General features: G+C 30.0%; 1 protein-coding gene across 1 annotated transcript; it reads right to left on the bottom strand.

Moving 5' to 3' along the window:
- Positions 1–4,880: 4,880 nt before the first annotated feature.
- Positions 4,881–19,786, bottom strand: LOC103496933 (WAT1-related protein At1g25270-like). Its single transcript, XM_008458979.3, has 7 exons — positions 19,568–19,786; positions 19,403–19,465; positions 18,821–18,937; positions 13,777–14,041; positions 12,541–12,699; positions 11,725–11,876; positions 4,881–5,240 (listed from the first exon to the last, which is right to left on the bottom strand). Exons 1-7 carry the CDS (start codon positions 19,774–19,776, stop codon positions 5,039–5,041), a joined length of 1,167 nt encoding a protein of 388 aa, XP_008457201.2. The 5' UTR covers positions 19,777–19,786; the 3' UTR covers positions 4,881–5,038.
- Positions 19,787–21,256: the final 1,470 nt, after the last annotated feature.

The raw sequence follows: 21,256 nt of genomic DNA, 5'->3' as shown, positions 1-21,256 counted from the left end.
AATTCACATGTTAATCAAATTGCCTACTTTTCTCTTTGTTTTCTTCTATTCTTATGCGATAAGACTTCACTATTTTACATAAAAGACTATACTAACTTGTATTTCTATAAGTTTTTATTGCTTAATTTTTGAAAAAATGGCAAAGAATTAGGTTGAAGTTTATTTTAATAATTTTGGATTTAAGTAGTTGCGTAAAAAGAAGTAATGGATTTTGATGGATTGTAGTAATTAAAAGAAAAGAATAAAAAGAAAGTAATAAAGGATAGTGAGGGGAAATTAAAACAAGGAAGTGGGATGAGAAAATAAAGAAAGGAAAGAAAAGAGAGGAGAAAGACATTAAACCAATCGGTGCCATTTCTTTAAAGAATTCGAAGCCACAGCCAAAACTATTTCCTTTCTAATTTCCATATTTTCTTCTTTAAAGTTCAGAGCCAATTTGAAAGAGAGCGTTTGAAGGATGAAGAAGAGGAAGCTTGCTGGAATTTTGAGGTTAAAGAAGAGAGGAAGAACTCAAGCAAAGTACATCCATGGCAGAATTTTGGTTCAATCTGTACATATCTGGTTTTTAATTTCTATTTGAGTTGCACAAGAAAAACTTAGGGGTAAGGCCTCATTTTCTTGAAAGTTAACTTATTTTCTAATAATTTTCCTGAAGAAAACTTGAGTAAATTTTGATGCTAAGTTAAATTTTTTAAGAGAAAGATAAAGTACTGAATTTTCGTATGTGTCTTAGGAGTCTCTAGTTTTTTTAACATTCCATAGTGTACAAGTTGAAATAGAAGCTCTATTTGGTATTGTTAGAAGTATTATTCAATTTTCTATAACATTCACGAATAACTCGTGAGCCAACATGACTGAAAATATGTTTAATTTTAGGAGAAAACTAGAGTGTTGCAAAATATGTGAAATTGGAGTAGCTATGTTTTAAAGAAATTTTGGCCAAATCCACTGAAAATCTAATTTTTATTCCTTCAAGTAAGTTATAGAGAGTTCCAAAATAAAAAGTTTGATATAAAGTACATTAATTTTGGTCAAATATTGAGAAAGCTATGAGTATTTGAAGTTAGGGTACTTAATCTGGAAAGTCTGAAAAAAAAAGTATGGAATGTGATTTTATTTCTTAAGATTGGAATTCTTCAACGTCATTTTTAGTATGTCATAAAAAGTCCGTTATTTGAAGCTTACCATAGAAAGACAAGAATATTCGAAGACCTAATTATTGATTTTGGCTTGCTTGTCAGCTCGAGAAGAAATAGGTTGAGTTTATAGACCCAGGAACTAGCTCAAGTTGGCGAGTGACATAATGAATTTTTAAATTGATTTCTAAAAATGTTTTACAAGCTAATGTTTAAATCATGCTTTGAGATAAATGTTGAACTACTATGATTTATATATTTTGATTTACAAAACATGTGTTTCAAGTATTAGAAAGTTGAAAGCATACTTGAGTTTGTTGAATGATTTAATAAAGCTTATTTAGAACTTGTGATTTGCTTAATCGATTTAAAACATGCTATTAAGTCTGAGATTATGATTTCACAGCATGAATTGTTTTAGCATGTTTTAGTCTACACCTAAGTTTTTCTAAGATATATAGCAAATCTTCGAGGGAGATTTTCCTATGCACAAAGGTCCTTTGGGTATTCAGTAGATACCAAGAGTTTCCATCACTAATACTAATTTAGAGATGAGGGCTTCTACGGGTGCCAAGATTTACCATCCCATAGTAGCTATAATGAGGTACGACACTATTGATGCCTAGATTTCAATCTCCTAAGTAATAAAGTATAGGATGGGGTTTTAATACCTGGTTTATTGTTTTTGTCCCATGTATCTTTGTGGTATAGCAACTGAAAGAGAAAGTTTGAGATGAACAATTTGAGTTTGATAAACATGTATTTGCTTACTTTGTTAAAATGTATTTTTAGAAACTGTTGTTTACTCATAATTTATTAAACATGTTTAGTATATAAAATCAGTCACTCATTGAGCTTTAGCTCATGCTTTTCAAAAACGTTTTCTTACTTTCTAGGTAGAGTTCGTGGACTCGACACCTAACCTCGACTACCTATCTGCTAGTGTTCGTTAAGGTTTCATAGATAGTATGTATTGTATAGTAGTATCTTTTTGTTTGTACATGATTTGGTTTAGTAGTACTAGATGTGGGCTATTAGGGGTCTGTGTTAGAAACTTTGACAAATTGGTTATTGCATTATGTCTATATCAAACTCACAATTGTATTTTGGGTTGCACTATGTGTTTATGTATATATAAGTTTGTTTTTATTTTCGCTAAGTATTTTTTTTAAATTAAGTTAGCTAAAGTTCTAGTAGGGTCAACAGGCGTCATTAAGTAAAAAAACAGTATATGTTTGCTTCACATTGTCTTTCAAGCTAAGAGTAGTGGTCTAGGAGGGGGTGCGATAGTTTTCACCGCTGATCTTTAGATTGAATAAAATTAATTTAATCCAATTAAACCTTAAGAATCGGGATAAAGTTGATTAGAACCTAAAAATGGGCTTTATTTAGCTCAAATTTCAAATAAGTATCAAATCCTATTATTTTGGCTCAAGGGTCAACTGCACGGATCAAACAACCCCAAGACTACAAAGCCCACTAAAGAATTTGATAAATAGAAGAACTACCCTTCACTTCAATAGATCATAAAATTTATACTCTAGAGAGTTGGAGAGAATTTCCAGCATGAAAAATCCAACAACGTGGCACCAAGAAGAAACGAAAACTTTAAACCTAAACAAAATATGAAAAATAAGAATATAAAATAAATCTTCTTAATTAGGGAAACTTACATAAATGTAACAAAACGGTAAATTATTTACAGCTCGTGTTACAAAACCCATAAAGTTAGCCATTTTTTAAATATTCTAGGTTTTCCCTTTCATTTTTCTTTTCTTCCTCGCGATTCGTCTTCCTCTTAGTTCGTCTTCCCCATCTTCTCCTGCGATTTCGTCTTTCTTCTTTTCTCTTTTTCTTTTCTGTGATTTCTTTTCATCATCTTTCTTATTTTTCAATTCTTTATTTATGTCGTTTAATCTTTCCACCATTTTTCTTCTTTCCTCTCGTTTTTTTCGCTTCGATTTCTTTCCATCGTCTTTCTACTTTTCTTCCTCTTTTTTTCGATGTGATTTCTTTCCATCGTCTTTCTTCTTTTCTGTTTTTTTTTACGCGTTTACATTTGGGTAACCAAATTTAAACAACTGTGTAAAGACTGTGTACAACAAAATAGCAAGATCTAAAAAATCGTGTATAAAGAATCTTGAAAAAAAAATCATTTAGATTAGAGTAGCCAAATGTAAACGATCGTGTAAAAAAAAATAAAAAATTGTGTATAAAGAATCTTGAAAAAAAAAATCATTTAGATTGGAGTAGCCAAATATAAACGATCGTTTAAAAAATGTAACAATCGTGTAAAATAAATAAAAGACCGTGTGTAAAAGATCTTGAAAAAAATATTTAAAAAAATCATTCGGATTAGAGTAGCAAATGTAAACGATCGTGTAAATAAATCTAAACGATCGTGTAACAAAAGAATTAAAAAAATTGTGTACCAAATATTTTTTTAAAAAAAAATATTTAGATTTGGGTCCCCAAATGTAAACGATCGTGTAACAAAATTAAATGATGGAATTAAAAAGATAAATTGTAGTCATATCTAAAGGATCGCGTATAAATTGTAGCCATATCTAGACGATCGCGTTGTAGCCATATCTAAACGATCACTTATAAATTATAGTCATATCTAAACGATCGTGTTGTAGCCATATCTAAACGATCGCATTGTAGCCATATCTAAACGATCGCATATATATTGAACCATATCTAAACGATCGCGTATATATTGAACCATATCTACACGATCGCATATAAATTGTAGTCATGTCTAAACGATCACGTATAAATTGTAGTCATATCTAAGCGATCGCAAATATATTACGCACGCGTTATTGACGACGTGGTTGACGGGGCATTTTTGGTATTTTACACGGTAGTCCTCTGGGTTTTTTCCGTTTTTGAAATTGTTCTATAGAGGGTAAATATTTTGCCGCTTTTTTATATTTTTTAAAAGACCCCCTTTTAATTAATTACATAGGTTTTCATTTTTATTTTCAAAATATGTAAAATACGTAGAAATAAGGGATTTTTCCAAAAATAGAAAAATTGACAAACAATTTGCACTCTATAGAACAAAACCATTGGAAGACAAAATTCAATACACTTGATTTTTCTATGAAATGTAAATATTTTGTCAAATGCTTTACATTTTACAATTTTCCTAAAAGAAACAAAATATTCATCCACGAAAATACGAAGAGAATAGGGTAAAAATAAAAATAGAAAGTAGAAAAGAAAATTTTCAAAAATAGAAAAAAAATAAACTATTAGATGGTTTTTTAATAAAAAAGATTGTCAAAAATATAACATTTGACAAATATTTACACTCAAATCAAATATTAAAAATTGTCTTTTAGTGATTTTGTTCTAAATAGTTTGTGAAATTTTTCTATTTTTTAAAATCTTATTTTTATATGGTGGGTAAATAGTTTTTATTTTCCTGTTTTTCAAAAAAAAAAAGAAAATAGATGTGAAAATCTAACTAAAACAAAACCGCCATCCAATTTAGATATATCCAACAATTTATTTTTTCTCTTTTCATATACTTCAAATGGCTTGGGCCTATCTAACTTTTTACCATTATTGTCCTTGGATCAAATTTATGTACCGTAGCAAAATCTTCTTAGATCAATTTATACTTGTCACACATACATAGGAAAATTATAATCAAACTATTTTTATGACCTAACTAATTATTAATTGTATGATGTCTACATTTTAAACTTTATATTAAACTTGATATGTGCATTAAAGCAAATACAGAATATGTGATATTAATTAGTCGGATATATTCTTAATTGTGCTACATAAAACAGGTTTTCAAATAAAGTTTAAAGATGAAAAGGGAGAATAGTCTAGAAAAAAGTAAGACATAAAACTAGAATATATAGTAAGACTTCATAAATTTAATTGATAGTGCTCTTGTTGGCATTGGTGTCTTGAATTTGGTTTTCATTTAGAGGGTTAGGAGTGGTCACCGCAACGTCTTTCAACGCAAGTTGTCCTATGCTTTCAGATGGTGTCAGTTGAAGGCACTTGTTCATCTCTTTGCTTTTGCCCCACAATACCATGTATAAACCACATACGATCAACATTGCTCCTACTACACTATATTTTACTCCACAACAACAAAAGTACAAATTAGGTTAACATAATCTTTCATTCATCCACTTCCAGAAAAATGCATGCAAATTAAATTAGTGTATCCATGTCATGTACAAAGAAACAAATAAAAATAGTATATTAATATCAGGCGTGCGGTGTATATTCACGTATATTACATATATTTTGCCCGTCCGTTTAGGATTATTTTGAGCTTGTTTGGTGACGATTTTGTTTTGATTTTGAAATATATACTTGTTTTTCTTTACCATGATCTTCACATATTTTAAAGCAATATTTTAGGTTTTAGAGAAATTTGAATTTAGTTCATGTCATTTTAAAAGTTAGAATATAGTTTTTATGGTTTGATAAAACTTCATAAAACCTCTTCCAGTTTTGATAAAAACTCTAATGAATAATTTGTTTAATAGAGATTATAGACTATTTATGAAAGTCATATTAAATCATGGTGACCATAAGAATTTAAATTCAAACTTTTTCCAAACAATATGAACCAAATTTACGATTTAACAAACGAGGAAAAGAACCTAAATAAATCATAAAATTATTAAAAAAGAAAAAACATTGTCCCATCCAAATTTTGTCAACTCAACATGTAAGTTTTTTTTTTTTTTTTTTTTTGGTTCAATTAACAACCAAAATAATTCAAAAATGTTAAGAATAAATGCCAAGCTGACAGTACACATCAGCCAACCACAAAAGAAAAGCTGCCAACAAATTCGTTCATGTCATCAAGTTCCAGAAGGTTCAATTTGTTGAAGGAATATATCCTTCATCCAATTGTATTGCTACACCTGTAAATATCTTTTAAATTGTCCAATATTCTTTATTCTTTATTTTCCCATTCCTTAGGGAAACCCTCTGTATAGATAGAAAAGTACTATTGCACTGCCAATACAGGATTGAGGAAATTTCTCCCACATTTGCAAACTACATTTTCTTACTTGGTATCAGAGCACTAAAATGGCCAATGCCGTCTCCCTCGTCGGATCCTCAACCACAAATTTCAGTAACCCTCCTCTAAACTAATTACTAAATCAACTGCCCTCTGTTAAACTTGATCGTGGAAATTATTTGTTGTGGAAAACTCTAGACCTTCTTATTTTGAAGAGTTACAAACTCGAAGGACATTTGACAGGAGAAAATCCTTGTCCACCGAAATTCATCATTAATCAAATTGATGAATCACAATCAGATGGCATTGCTAAAGCAATGGAGCATCATCAAGATCCACTGAAACAAAAACGGTAAATCCGAAATTTGATCAATGGGTTACCTCTGATCTACTACTTTTAGGCTGGATATACAACTCAATGACAGCGGAAGTGGCTTTTCAACTAATGGGGTTCAACACAGCAAAAGACCTCGAGGAAGCTATACAAGATTTATTTGGAGTACAATCAAGATCAGAGGAAGATTTTCTTAGGCACACGTTTCAAACTACCCGAAAAGGTAATTCTAAGATGGAAGATTATCTACACATTATGAAAACTAATGCTGAAAACCTCGGCCAGGCCGGAAGTCCTATCCCTCTTCGTTCTCTAATTTCTCAGGTCTTATTGGGGTTGGATGAAGTTTACAATTCTGTAAAACCCGACATCTCTTGGCTGGATATGTAACTAATATTTGATAACGTCTTGAGCATCAGAACTCCCAGAAAAATCCAGGTAATATTGTCCAGAACGCCACTGTGAATATGGTTCAAAATCGTGTAAATAATGATGCTCGACAATCTGGGAACTCATATCCACATAATAATAATCGCTCAAATGGTAATGGTCAGCATGGTGGTAACACCTTTCATAACAATGGCAGTCGTGGTCATGGCCGAGGAAGAGGAAATAAACGCCAAGTATGTGGAAAATACACTGGTATGCTATAACATATTCAATAAGGAATTTTCTAGGAATTTTAATTTGAATAGAGGGCACACTTTTACTCCAAGTAACTCAAATCAAAACCCACTGCTTTTGTCACCACTTATAATAGTAATTCCTTTGCAACGACAGAGACTGTTATTAATTCTAACTGTTGATAGTGGGGCAACAAACCATGTGACAGCGGACTACTCAAACTTGTCAAATCCTTTGGAATACTCAGGTATTGAGCATGTTATTGTTGGAAATGGTAATGAACTGCAAATTTCTTGTACTGGGAATTCAAATTTGTCTGATGGAAAGAGTAGCATAAAATTAGAAAATGTGTTGTATGTGCCTGATATAAAAAAGAATTTGATTAGTGTTTCCAAACTAGTCCAGGACAATAATGTTCTTGAATTTTATGGTGATCACTGTTTTGTTAAGGACAAGGATACGGGTCAAACTATAATGCGAGGGGTACTTAGAAATGGGCTCTATCACCTTGAGAGCGTAGTTGTGCTAGCTGATGATGATCTGAAGAAAAGTGGCAGCAGAAAACTACAGTTTGAGAACATAAATAAAAATGCATCAACGTTTCTTTTATCTAAAATGGCTAATGGTGATGCATCTAAAACTGTTTGGCATAGGCGTTTGGGTCACCCCTCAAAGCAAGTTTTGAACTCTATAGCTAAGGACTGTAATTTGTCGATTAATGACAATGGAGATTTTATATTCTGTGAGCCTCGTCATTTGAGTAAAGCACACAATCTTCCTTTCAATATTTCTCAAAGTAGAGCATCTCAATGCCTTGATCTTCTTCCTTATGGGGACCAGCTTCTGTTACTTCGACAGATGTCTATCGATATTATATTATTTTTGTTGATAATTTTAGCAGGTACAGTTGGATTTATCCACTCAAACAGAAAAGTGCAGCCCTTGAAGCATTCAAACATTTCATTACCTATGTGCAAACCCAGTTTATGAAAATAATCAAAGCCTTGCAATCTGACAATGGTGACAAATTTATCAAGATTGATCATATGTGCAACGAAATGGGAATTGTTTCTAGACTTTCTCGTCCTTATACATCTGTCCAAAATGGTCGCTAAAAGAAAACATCCACATATTACCGAACCAGGTCTTACCTTATTGGCTCAAGCTACCTTGCCCCTCAGTTTTTGGTGGGATGCATTTTTAACAACAACACAATTAATAAATGGATTACCAACACCGGTCTTAAAAGTAAATCCCCACTGAAGTACTATTTTCCCACAAACCAAATTTCCTAAATTTGAGAGTATTTGGTTGTACATGTTTTCCTTGTTTAAGACCATACCAAACAAATAAATTCCAATTTCATTCAAAAAAGTATCTATTTAGGTCCAAGCCCAGTACACAAAGACTTTAAGTGTCTTACCCAATCAGGAAAAATCATCATTTCCCGCCATGTTCGGTTTAATGAAGCAAATTTCCCCTCTAAACAATTTTTTTCAACCCATTTCAATACTCAATCCACTACTGTCCCAAGCCCCATTTCTCAGCTTAACATTTTACTACCTTGGCCCATTACAACCTTCACTAACTCATCCTCCCCCGTTATACCCATTTATGGCCCACAAATTCTTAGCCCAATTCCATTAATTAACACCCCAATTCCTACGGTCCAAAATTCTGCCAACTTGTCAAATCTTAATAATTTACCATCTCCAACCCTTTCACCTACCCAAAGTCCAATCCATGAGCCGAATTCTTTTTTAAACCCAGTTTACTCTTCCACCGCCCAACCTTCTCCTATCATGTTGCCTCCGTCTCCAACCTTATCTCCAATTCTATCTTCCTCAGCCGCCCCTCAATCTCTTCGTCCTCTTTCGCAAAATAACTCCCTCAATCCTTCCCATCGCAACTCATCTTCTCCGCCTCACCCACCTCCGTCCAACACCTCACATCTTTTGTCCACTCATCCTATGACAACTCGCGCAAAAGCTGGTATTTTTAAATCGAAAGCTCTCACATCAACCTCATCTACAAACTGGGCTCTTACTGAACCTTCGAGACTGAAAGACGCTATTGCAACTCCTTCATGGAAAAGGGCCATGGATGAAGAATACACAGCCTTATTAAAAAAACAAGACATGGTATCTTGTTCCCCCTTCTCCAAGCATGAATGTGGTTGGCAATAAATGGGTGTTTCGACTTAAACGCAATGCAGGGTCTATTCAAAGACACAAGGCTCGCTTGGTAGCCAAAGGCTTTCATCAAAACCCCGGGATTGATTTCTTTGAGACTTTTAGCCCGATAATTAAAGCTTCTACTGTCCGTGTTGTGCTCAATTTGGCTGTTTCTAAAGGTTGGAATCTACAACATCTGGACTTTAATAATGCTTTTCTCAATGGCGAATTATCTGAAGATGTATATATGTCTCAACCCGCTGGGTATGTTCATCCACACTTTCCAGATTATGTGTGCAAGCTTAATAAAGCTATTTACGGGCTTAAACAAGCACCTCGCGCCTGGAACACAACCCTCTCAACTGAGCTACTGCGCTTGGGTTTTGTGAACTCAAGGTCTGACTCCTCTCTGTTTATCTTTCGTAATACCAACACTATCATTTTATTTCTGATTTATGTTGATGATGTTATTGTCACTGGGAATAATCTTGCAATGATTGATACCTTGATGAAGTCTCTACATAAAAAATTTACCTTGAAAGATTTAGGCCTATTACAATACTTTCTTGGAATTCAAGTTCATTATCCTGACTCTGGATTTATCATCAATCAAGCCACGTATGTTGAAGACTTGCTCTATAAACTTCAACTCACTGACTTGAAACCAGCACCATCTCCAAGTGTGCTTGGCAAGCATCTATCTCTTGGTGAAGGCACGCCCTTAGCAGACCCGCTTATCTATCGTAGTACTATTGGTGTGTTGCAATATCTTACCAATACAAGACCAGACATCTCATATATTGTTAATCATCTCAGTCAATTTTTACAAAAACCAATTGACCATCATTGGCAAGCTGTCAAAAGAATTCTTCGATATATCAGTGGAACTAAAAATTATGGCCTCTTATTTTAGCCAACTACTGATCTGTCTATTAATGCTTATTCAGATGTTGACTGGGCTTTGAATTTTGATAATAGAAAATCTGTAGCTGCCTACTGTGTGTTTGTAGGAAATAATCTTGTTTCATGGTCCTCGAAGAAACAAACTATGGTAGCACGATCGAGTACTGAATCTGAATATAGAGTTCTTGCTCATGCTGCCTCTGAAATAACCTGGCTTAAACAGCTACTTAGTGAACTCCATGTCCCCAATTCTCCCAAACCGATTATGTGGTGTGACAACTTAAGTGCTGGACCTCTTGTAGAAATTCTGTTTTTCATGCTAGAACCAAACATATCGAGATTGATGTTCATTTTGTTCGAGATCAAGTTCTTCGTGGAGCTCTTGAAGTTCGCTATATTCCGTCGTCAGATCAGCTAGCTGATTGCTTAACAAAACCCCTCACACACTCTCATTTCCAATGCTTACGTGCCAAACTCGGGGTACTTGATCATCTACCCTCTCGTTTGAGGGGATGTTAAGGATAAATGCCAAGCTAATAGTATACATCAGCCAACCACAAAAGAAAAGCTGCCAACAAATCGTCCATGTCATCACATTCCAGAAGGTTCAATTTGTTGAAGGAATATATCCTTCATCCAATTGTATTGCTACACCTGTAAATATTTTTAAATTGTGCAATATTCTTTATTCTTTATTTTCTCATTCCTTAGGGAAACCCTTTGTATAAATAGAAAAGTACTATTGCACCGCCAATGCAAGATTGAGACCGCCAATGCAAGATTGAGAAAATTTCTCCCATATTTGCAAACTGCTTCTTCTTACTAAAAAAACATTTAGAGAAGCATATTCCAAATAACCAATACTAAAGTGTCTTTTTTAAAATGATAGGAAATCGAGTGTTAGAGAAGGAGAAAGTTGAAGAAATTGTGTTTCAGAGTATTTCTCCAAAAGAAGAGAGCAAGATAAATAATGAATTACAAAAGGGACCCTTAGAACCAATCAATGAGAGAATAAGGACTTCTTGAACCAATCAATGACAAGACAATAGAAAAAAAATGAATCACTGTACTGACAAGACAATTTTAATTTAAAAAAGTAAAATAGTTATTAAACTCGAACTTAGTTATTTTTAGTCTTAGTTAAAATTTTATGATTAGCTCTCTTAATATAGGATGAAGAAGGCATAAAAATAACCGTGAAACCATAAAATATTCTTGAACATAGATGCATGGTTTCGATTTAAAAGAAAAAGAATTACTATAAAGTTTGATATCCATAATTATATTAACCATTTAAAAGAAAATGATAGGAAGATTGAGATGTCACAATTTTAATAGTAAAGGAAAAATAGAATTAAAAGATTAATTAGAACAATTATTGAGAGTTGGATGGAAAGAACAGATCAAAGTTTAAAAAAATAGTTGGTGCATTTTTACCATCTTTAAATAAGTTTAATTAGATTTACGTTGGTTTCAGATTATCATAAAATTAAAAGAAAAAGAAAAAGAAAGAGAAAAGAGAAAGAGAAAAGGGCTGACCTGCCAAGATGCAATTTTTCATCAAGAAAGAGAGATCCGGCAATAGCTACAATGAGAAGCATGAGAGGGCTGAAAACAGATACATACAAGGGGCCTTTCATACGTACGCACCACGCCGTTATCGTCACCGTCGCTCCCGTACCCACAATCCCCTACATCCAAATCCATTCTTTTCTATATTATTATATATATCCCAACCTAATATTCAATTCTATTATATTTAATCTTCTCACTTCGGTTTACTATTCAAATTTGTTTTTTCTTTTTAGATTCATTCATTTCAACAAATATATATATCTACCATATCACTTAAACTTTTAAGTTATTGTATTTTTCTTATCTAAACCTTCTTAATTTAAAAAAAAAAAAAACCACCATTTTTCTATTTTCATTTTATTTTAAAATTTATATATTGTGTTATAAATTAAATTAGAAATACAAACTTGATCCCTATAATTTGGATAAAATTAAAAGTTAATACACTATGGTTTGTTATAAATTCATATAGACTGTTTTTAAAACTTTTAACCAAAATTTTAATTTATCGCTTTTTGATTTGTTATCAACTTTGACCCAAAATTTTAAAACATGTTTCATTTTTATCGTGTTCTATAAGACCATATTCAGTACTTTTGTTTTAGTTCTTTACGATTACATTTGTAAATCATATTGTTTTCTACTTCTACAGATGCTTTTTAAAAATTCACTCTTTTTAGTTAGAAAAGATAAAAATTAATATTAAAATTTGGAGAAAAAATAGACTTTGAAGGGTAAAAAAGAAACAAATAATTATGGATGGAAGGGTTAGTTAAATACCGCAAATGTGACGGTGAGAAGTCTAATATTCCAACCTAATTTCCACTGCTTCCAGTCCCTTTCCGTACAAATAGAAATGGCCACACCTTGAATTGCTCCCATAACGCACATCAACGCCGTGCTTGAGTACTGGCACGGATATATTTTCATCATTTTCGCCTGCCCTCAAAATCAAACATTACTTATCAATTCTCTCCCAAATTAAACTTCCTTAATTAAAATACTATATATCTTATGTCCTATACTTGAATTCACTTGTATTATTTAACAAACTTTCATGTTTCCTTCCAAAATATAAATATTCATTTCCACTTTTTTCTAAAATACATTATCCATGGGTGAATTAGCTAATCACAATATGTGATGGTGTTAAATACCATTTAAAAGAAGAAAAAAAGAAGGCAATGTTTAAAAACTATTTAGGTTTAAATACCATTATGATTCTATATTTTGAAGCTTGTTCAAACATTAAATTGAAGATTTATTAAAAGTATATCGATTAAAATTAAACAAATTCAAACTATAGAAAAAAAATGTCCCTCGACTCTGTTCTCGTGTAAAACAATTTCCTTAAACTTATAAAAAATGGTTAAATAGTTTTCTTATCGTTTGTTTTGGATTGAAACCATTAAAGTTTTGTTTCAAAAATATCAATAAACAATTGAAAAGTTTCATAAATATCATTGAACTATAGAAAAAAAAAATTCTATAGTACCTCCCTTTGCTCACATTCATCAATTTTCTCATCAACCTAAATATAAAATTTCACAAAATCCCAAAATAAAAATTATTCTCCTAAAAATATACAATAACTAATCAAATAAAGAAAATTATTTGACTGTTAACAAACACTAAGCTTTTAAAGTATACTTGAACTTTCAGAAGTTTAAAGAATCCTTAAACTTAAAAACAAAAGTTAAAAAAAAATATCATTATTATTATATGTATAGCAAAAGCCGTTAATATCGTCTTTTTTTTTTTCTTCTACTATATTTTTTTTCCATACAGAGGAATAAATAAATAAAATTGTAAACTTTAGTAAGGCATATTTGTTCTAATAAGAGAATAATGGAAATACCAAACTATTTTTTTAATTTAATTATTTAAATGAGATTGAAGGGTAATAGTTGGAGTATTATTTTGGGCCAAAGAGATTTGTAATAATTTAACCGAAAAAAACAAAATTTTGATAAGAAATAGGATACATATAAAATAAATTAGAAAGATTTTAGTAACCTGAAGGATGAGCCAGAAAGAGTAAGAGAGGCAACTAGCAAGAGCAAGCACACTTCCAAGCAAAAGATTGTGAGAGTGAGAGTGAGAGTGAGAATGAGGAGGAAGATGAGACACGTTTCGTCCATGGAGAAGGTCAACGTGGGTTGTCCAAATGTTAATCTCAAAGCCTTTGTAGAAAGTGAGAATCATGGCTCCACCAATCCCCATTAACGTTCCCAACACTTTCGCAACCCCTTCTTTCTTCTTTATCTTTAACTTTTCCATCCTACACAATTAATTTACATAAAACACATCTTACATTATCCAACTATTCTTCACTAGACTAATAACAATGTTATTGACAATTTCAATAATGATACGTATTCACTGCATCTTTTTAAATACCATTTAGATTGAAACAAAATGCATTTATCGTCTTTAAAATCTAATGTTATTATCTATTTGATTTTTGAAATTTTAAAATAAATATTTTAGTCCCAGGTTTAGTTAACTTGACCATTAACTTACTAATAAAAAAATGACATGCAGAGAAGCAAGTTTAAATGTGTGATGCTTTTACTAATATCTTTTTAATGAGGTAAATTTTCTTTTTTCTTTTTCCTCTCTCCACCTTTCTCCTTTCATTCTCCCCTCCATCTCTCTAAAACCAGAAGCCTTCACATGAAGAAAAACTCATTTCAATTAATCTGTTGAAAAATCAATTTTATTATTATTGTTATTAATTATTATTCACTTTATATATATATATATATATATATAAAAGAGTATTAGTTTATCGAAAACAAATTAGCATACTACAGAATATAAACAAAACATAATCTTTGATTTTGTGAATAAAATTCTAATAAAAACTTGTTTATTTTTTATTTTTTAATGATTAATATTTGTAGTTCTCACTACTTAAAAAATTATGTATTAAGTTTAGACATGAAATTCTTAGAACACCCCGTCGAAGCTTCATGCTTTGGCAGTGGCCATACATAGCCTTCACTTGTATATACTCAAGAAAATATAGACAAATTGGTGAAGAAATGGCAAGGGATGTGAAATTTTGATTTGGGAATAATATTTTTGGAATCTAAGATACAATTAGGTTTAACATTTTCCAAATTAAAAACGAGTTTTGCTTCTATGACTCTCACCCTACCACCTCCACTACCATTTTTATTTCCTCTTTTTTCTTTTTTCACTTTTTCTTTTCTAACTTTTCTCTCTCTTTTTTTCTTTTTCTTTCTTTCTTTCTTTCTTTCTTTCATTCGTTTCCTTTTATTTTTCTTTCCTCATTTGTTCTCATAAAAATGAAAATCTTGAAATCTTAAAATAGCAAAAAGGGTAATCAGTTTGCTATAATAGTAGTGTTATTCTAGTCTATATTAGCTAAACAAATCCTATGTGTGTGTGGTAAAGAGAGAAAGAAGGTACTAGTAATAAAAATAAACACGACAATCAAAATAAATTTGAAATAATAACATTATAGTTAATTATACGTTTAGAATAGTTTGAAACACCAACGCTTATAATTAAAGCTCCAAACATAAGGTGAATTGGTGAGCTATAACAAGCCACTCCATCCACTTGAAGTTGGAAGTCAAATACCATCTAATACTTTCAATTGAAAAAGAGAAGGATAAAAATTTATAGCAACCATCCATGTAAAAGGGAGGGAAAGAGCATATAATATATATATACACATATACTGCGTATATATATAAGTATATATATGCATAAAGAATTATTGTAAATGTTAAAACTGTTGAAAATATTTATAAAATATTGTAAAATTTTAAATCTTATCAACGATAAACATGGATAAACTTTTATTAAATATTGATCTAAATTTTTTGTTATACATTTTTGTTCATCTTACTATATTTGAAAATGTCTCTATATATGTGTGGAGAGAAAAAATTTTATATGGATGGCAAATTTTTTTTAACTATTTATAAAATATAACAAAAAAACTTGGTAGATTTTGTTACATTTTATAAATAGTTTTTAAATTTTTTTCTTTATTTAATAATGTTATATATATATATATAATAAAAATACGTGTCATGTAAGGTTTTTTTTAATAATCAATGAAAATTAGACGACAAAGGATGATCGAACTCAAATTAAAGAGGTTAAAATCTGGAATTTAAAAATTAAAAGACTGAAATATTACTAAACTCAAGTATTACAAAGACTGCATAAGTATGATTTTTTTATATATATAAAATTTAGTAAATTTTGTTTCGTAAATAGTTTTAGTATTTTGTTATTTTTAATAATATCTTTTTTTCACTTAAAAATAATGGATTAAAATAAACAAAAAATCATGCTGTCTATAATAATGAAAGGTAAATAAAAATGTAAACATATCGGTGAAAATTAAATTACACTGCGTTTTGATTGTTAACTTTCTAACTATTTAAATAAGGGTTTTTAAGTGTTAAAAGAAAATGTTGACAAACAATTAAAATTAAAATCAGTTCAACTTGTACTTAGAAATAGAGAATTTGAACCTAAAACTTTTTGTCTTTAAATACATACAAATGTTAGTTGAGTTAAGCTCGTGTTGAAATTATTTATAAAATATAGCAATATTTATAATTCTATCAACGATAATTACGGATAGATAAGACGGTATCAATTTGCAGAACTTAATCATATGAAGAATACTTCATGACGTGGTTGCGTAGTTGTAATCTATTTTAGAATTTGGTCACGTCAATGTCTATTAAGTATATATGGTCATTCAACTAAATTTAGATCGGATATATGATCATTCAATTTTGGATTTAAAATATCAAATCTTAGTTCCAAATTAACAAGCACAATTCAACTTAACATAGAAAGATAAAACTTATAGTTTATCTTATTAACTTCGATATGAAATGTTGTATTTAAAATATTTACCCAAACAACACTTTGTTTTGTGGATGTTGACATCACTCTTACAGAAGTTAGAATATATCCGTTTTTGCTTCTCTTTGGTCTCCACTTCTTCCTTAATTAATGTGAAATCAAATTAAAGTTTTTCTCTTTTCTCAAAAAAAATAAATTAAATAAATTAAAAATTAAAAAAAAAAAAAGAAAAAAAAAAGAAAAGAAAAGAAAAGAAAAAAGTTATGGTGGCTTGCCCCAAAGTAGAAAGACTTCTAGTAATACAGTAGAAGAGTCGGACCAAATCAACTATGCTAGGTTTCTTTTTATTAAAGTGATGATGATACATCATACATGCTAATGCTAAATCTTTTTCTTCTTCTTCTTCTTCTTCTTCATTTTGAATTTATTTATTTTTAACATAAACGTTAACTTTATACTTAGAAAAACCGTATGAATTTTCACTCTCAAACATTTCATTTCATCCAAATTACATACTAAATTTTAACAAAGTGGCACAATCTTTAACTTTAAATTTGAATAAATACTATATATACACACATATATTGCGCTAACTTAATGTGAAAATTAACAATATGGTTGGATTTTGTTGAAATTGGTAAGTTTTGAAATATTTTTTCAATTATGCACTAATTATATACCTAAATTTGAGCAAAACTTGCTTTTGTTGAAATTAGTGAGACTTTAAAATTTAAGGCGAAATTGTCAAAAATAATTTTGATTGGAGTTGAGACAAACACATTGTCGTGCATATTTTTCTAACTTTTAAAAGCTACAAAATTTAACCTATTGTATCCGTATTATTTTTAAAATCTATCTTGATTCTAATTATTTTTAATTAAAGTATCAATTTTACTCTTTTGTGCATGTTTTCAATAAATTCATTTTAACAAAATGTTAAAACTTATTAGCAAAATGATCAGGAAGTAGTATCAATTATCATATTACTTTCTAAGAAATAAATTCAATCATATATAATCAAATTTAGCTACTCTAGTTTGTAAATGTTTTGATTCTACGTTTGAAAAAATGTTCATATTTCTTTTTTTTTTTTTTTTTCTTTTTTATCTAGAGCCATACTAACATTTCTAGGTTCTTCTATAATTTATAAAATTGTAAATAATATTATTCTATCTATATAGTTGTGCACCAAAAAAATTGAATAAATTTAAAGTTTGACACACATAGGTATGCAACTTTTAAAAGTTTTTCCTCGTTTCAAGTTAATTTACATTGATTAATAAGGTAATGCTAAATAAACTTGCAGTTCGTCTCATTCAAGAAAGTTAACTTTACTTTATAAATTTGCAATTCCTTTTATATTATACCCTGAATCTAATTTGAACTGGATGTGACAAAAAAGTGTAATAATTAATTTTCAAATATTTTTAAATCTTTTTTTAAATAAAAAGCTCTTGTAATTTATGGAATAAATAGATAAATATATTATAAAAACAACTTATAGTATATTAACTATATCATAAAATTATATAAAAAGCAATAATAACATTTAGTATAAAAGCGCATGTAATATTAGTTTTACTTCTAAAAGAATTAAGTTGTGTTTACTCATAATTAATCACAAAAGGAAAAACTATACAAAGAATGTTATAAATGTTTAGTTGAACAAAATGTCAAACAATTATCCTGTCAAGCTTTAAATTTGAAAGCAGGTATGTGATTTTTAGCATTCTTTAGATTGTTTTCAATCCGTTTGTGGAATTTGTTCCATTGAAGTTTTTTTATATTAAAAAAAAAAAAACAAAATTCATTTCTTGTCTATAATAAAAAGATTGTTTTAAATGATAAAATTATTAATAAATGTATTAATTATTTTTAATGCAATAGAACGTCACAAGCTTCCATAGATGTTAAAATTTTGCTATCTTTTTAGAAAATCTGATAACCTACCAAAATTGAATCAAATTAACATCTAATAACTTGGATGCATGATTTGTTTAATTAGATTAAAGAAATTTAACTAACTTAAAAAAATTAGAATGGGTCTAAAATATATATGTCAATACAATCTGTGTTTTAGCAATTAAATTAAGAGAGAGAGAGAGAGAGAGAGAGAGAGAGAGAGAGAGAAAGATGTATATACTGTTTTATGAAAGTTAGAAAAGTTAATGAAAAGAAGGAATAGATAAGAGAGTACCTGAAGGAGAGAGCAAGAAGGAAAGTAATGGCTGGACAGAGATTTTGCATGGCTGAAACAAATGTTGCTGACGTCATCGCCAGACTCTGAACGTATAAATTTTGACTTAATGTTCCTCTGTGCCAAATAAAATTACAATTCATTTCAACTCCTTCCTTTTTAATCAATTTTCTTCATTTATTTAATCAAATCAAATTAATTTTAAACAATATTTTTGTACCAGAAATCTGTATTCCATATTTGACAACGTTTTAATTGACTCATAAAATTTGGAAAAAGTAGTTATCTTTGGTTTCCTATGTTTTTGATCCATGGATTATAGAAGGATCGATGACTTTTTCACATTATTTTTTAACTTAAAATTATATATTGTTTATTTATTTTTATTTTATCTCTTTAATTCCCTCCTCCCTTAATTTGAAATGAAGTGATTATTATTAGATTACCTTAATTTCAGAGTTTCATTTCGAATCTAGAGAGAAGGGATTCCCATGCAACGACAATAATTGAAAAAATGACCCGTTTTAGACATTTCTGTTAGATACAATAATAACCAAAAAATTAATAACCAAATTTTCTTACCCAAATAATCCACAAAAAAATCCATAGAAGAGAAAGGACCATGTCATCTTGGGTCTTTTGTTTCTGTAATTAAATATCAGATACACACATTATATAAACATATAAACGATCTTTTCCCGTAAACCGAAGAAGAAAGAAGAAATTTAAAATGAATAAATAAATAACCTTTCGAGAAAGAAGGCCAGAGGAAGCATGAAAAGTGATGCAAACAAGAAACGAAAAGCGATAAGGATCATCAAATTCATTCCATCATTAACAGCTAATTTGTAGAGAACATTAACTCCAGCATAAACCGATTGAACCAAAGCCATAAGAAGCACAGGTTTAGCATCATGCAGCCCATTGCATATTCTCCTCCCTGCTGAGTACTCCATTATTATTCTATTCCAAAACCTAAGGCAGCTGTGTCCTTATATATATATATATATTAACAAATTTCTTTCAAAAGTATTTATTGACAAAAATATCAAACCAGTGTGTCGAGAAAATTGGAGCCCAACCAAAAAGGCCCAAGTTAATTTCCTTTTAACCTTAAAGTTTGCTTAACCCATAAACTAGCATCTCATTGGCCGAATTGGAGGTGTTCTTATTATTCAAGAAAACTTGCAATTGGTTAATTAGGAAGGCGTGGATTAGTATTGTTGCGGGTGGTGAACAATGTTCTATAAAAAGGAAACTTAGAAGAAAATTTATGCATTGGCCGAGAGCTCCATTTCTTTTCAAGGAGAATTTTTTGTGGGTATGTGCATCTTCCTGGTAGAAAAAAAATTATCAGTCATAGTATTTTCTTTTTTCCTTTCGTTGCCATCTTCCTTCTATTTAAAAATATCGTCAACTTTGTAATACGATCATATTTTTCTCTTTTCTAAAGAGAAAAAGTGAGAGAAATCTTACATAGCGTTGTAAACTCTTGTACCATTTTTCCTGATTATTTTAGTGGAACATGGATCAATAGTAGAGAATGTAGTCCACATTAGGTAAACCAATATAAATCGGGTGTCATCTCTCTTTTCTTAAACTTGGTTTACTTTTTATTCTTGCTGTGTGAAATGTTAGGTTGGTTTATCGATTCTTTTAAATTAGTGAGTTATAAATTGTTATCCGGCATAATTTGGAACTCGAAAATAATTTGGAATTATTCGAGAATATATATTTTCTAAATTTGGCTAATAGTTTAGATTAATTTACTACTATCCCCGTCATAATGCAGAAACATTGAACACACTTGCTTATAAAATGTATGACATCATTGCTTTTGCAATGGATGATGACATGTTACAAAGTGTGTGTGTTGGAGAATTGAGGTGCCCTTTCCCTACAATTTCTTAAACATTTCTCCCTTTTCATAATTTTAATACATTACCATATTATCAATCCCTCTCCACAACCTTACCCAATATAATTAATAATGTTCAAAATTAAAGTTATATAGTCCATATATTTGAATTAAAGGTGTTCAATTTCATTTTTGTTATGTTTTGTAATAAAGTGAGAAAGAACGTGGAGGTATTTTAGGCTAATATATAACACGTATTATTGTTCATTTTTATTATTTTAAAACTGTATATTTTCTATTGGCTAGTTGAACAAAATTAGTTTTGTGAAAATGGAAAAAGAAAATTATATATACACAGACAAACAATACTAATACTAATACTACTTAATAGTTGAGTTAGCTTTTGAGTTAATTAATTAATTAAAATAATTACGAAGTAAATTTTTTTAATTAATTTCAAGGGAACTTACATAAATGTAATAGAACATCAAACTATTTACGGTCCGTATAACAAAATTCATAAAGTTAGTCATTTTTTTAAATATTTCAGGTTTGTTCGTCCATCTTTCTTTTGCGAT

The sequence above is a fragment of the Cucumis melo genome, chromosome 5 (genome assembly GCF_025177605.1).
Source record: "Cucumis melo cultivar AY chromosome 5, USDA_Cmelo_AY_1.0, whole genome shotgun sequence".
In the NCBI taxonomy this organism is placed as follows: Eukaryota; Viridiplantae; Streptophyta; class Magnoliopsida; order Cucurbitales; family Cucurbitaceae; genus Cucumis; species Cucumis melo.
This window is presented reverse-complemented; position numbering and strand designations above follow the sequence as displayed.

Coding starts and splice junctions, on each gene's coding strand:
- LOC103496933 (XM_008458979.3), bottom strand. CDS start 19,776: ATGGAGTACTCAGCAGGGAGGAGAATATGCAATGGGCTGCATGATGCT. Junction 19,466..19,567: donor CTGGCCTTCTTTCTCGAAAG/GTTATTTATTTA, acceptor ATTTAATTACAG/AAACAAAAGACCCAAGATGA. Junction 14,042..18,820: donor CTTCTTGCTCTCTCCTTCAG/GTACTCTCTTAT, acceptor TTAATTGTGTAG/GATGGAAAAGTTAAAGATAA.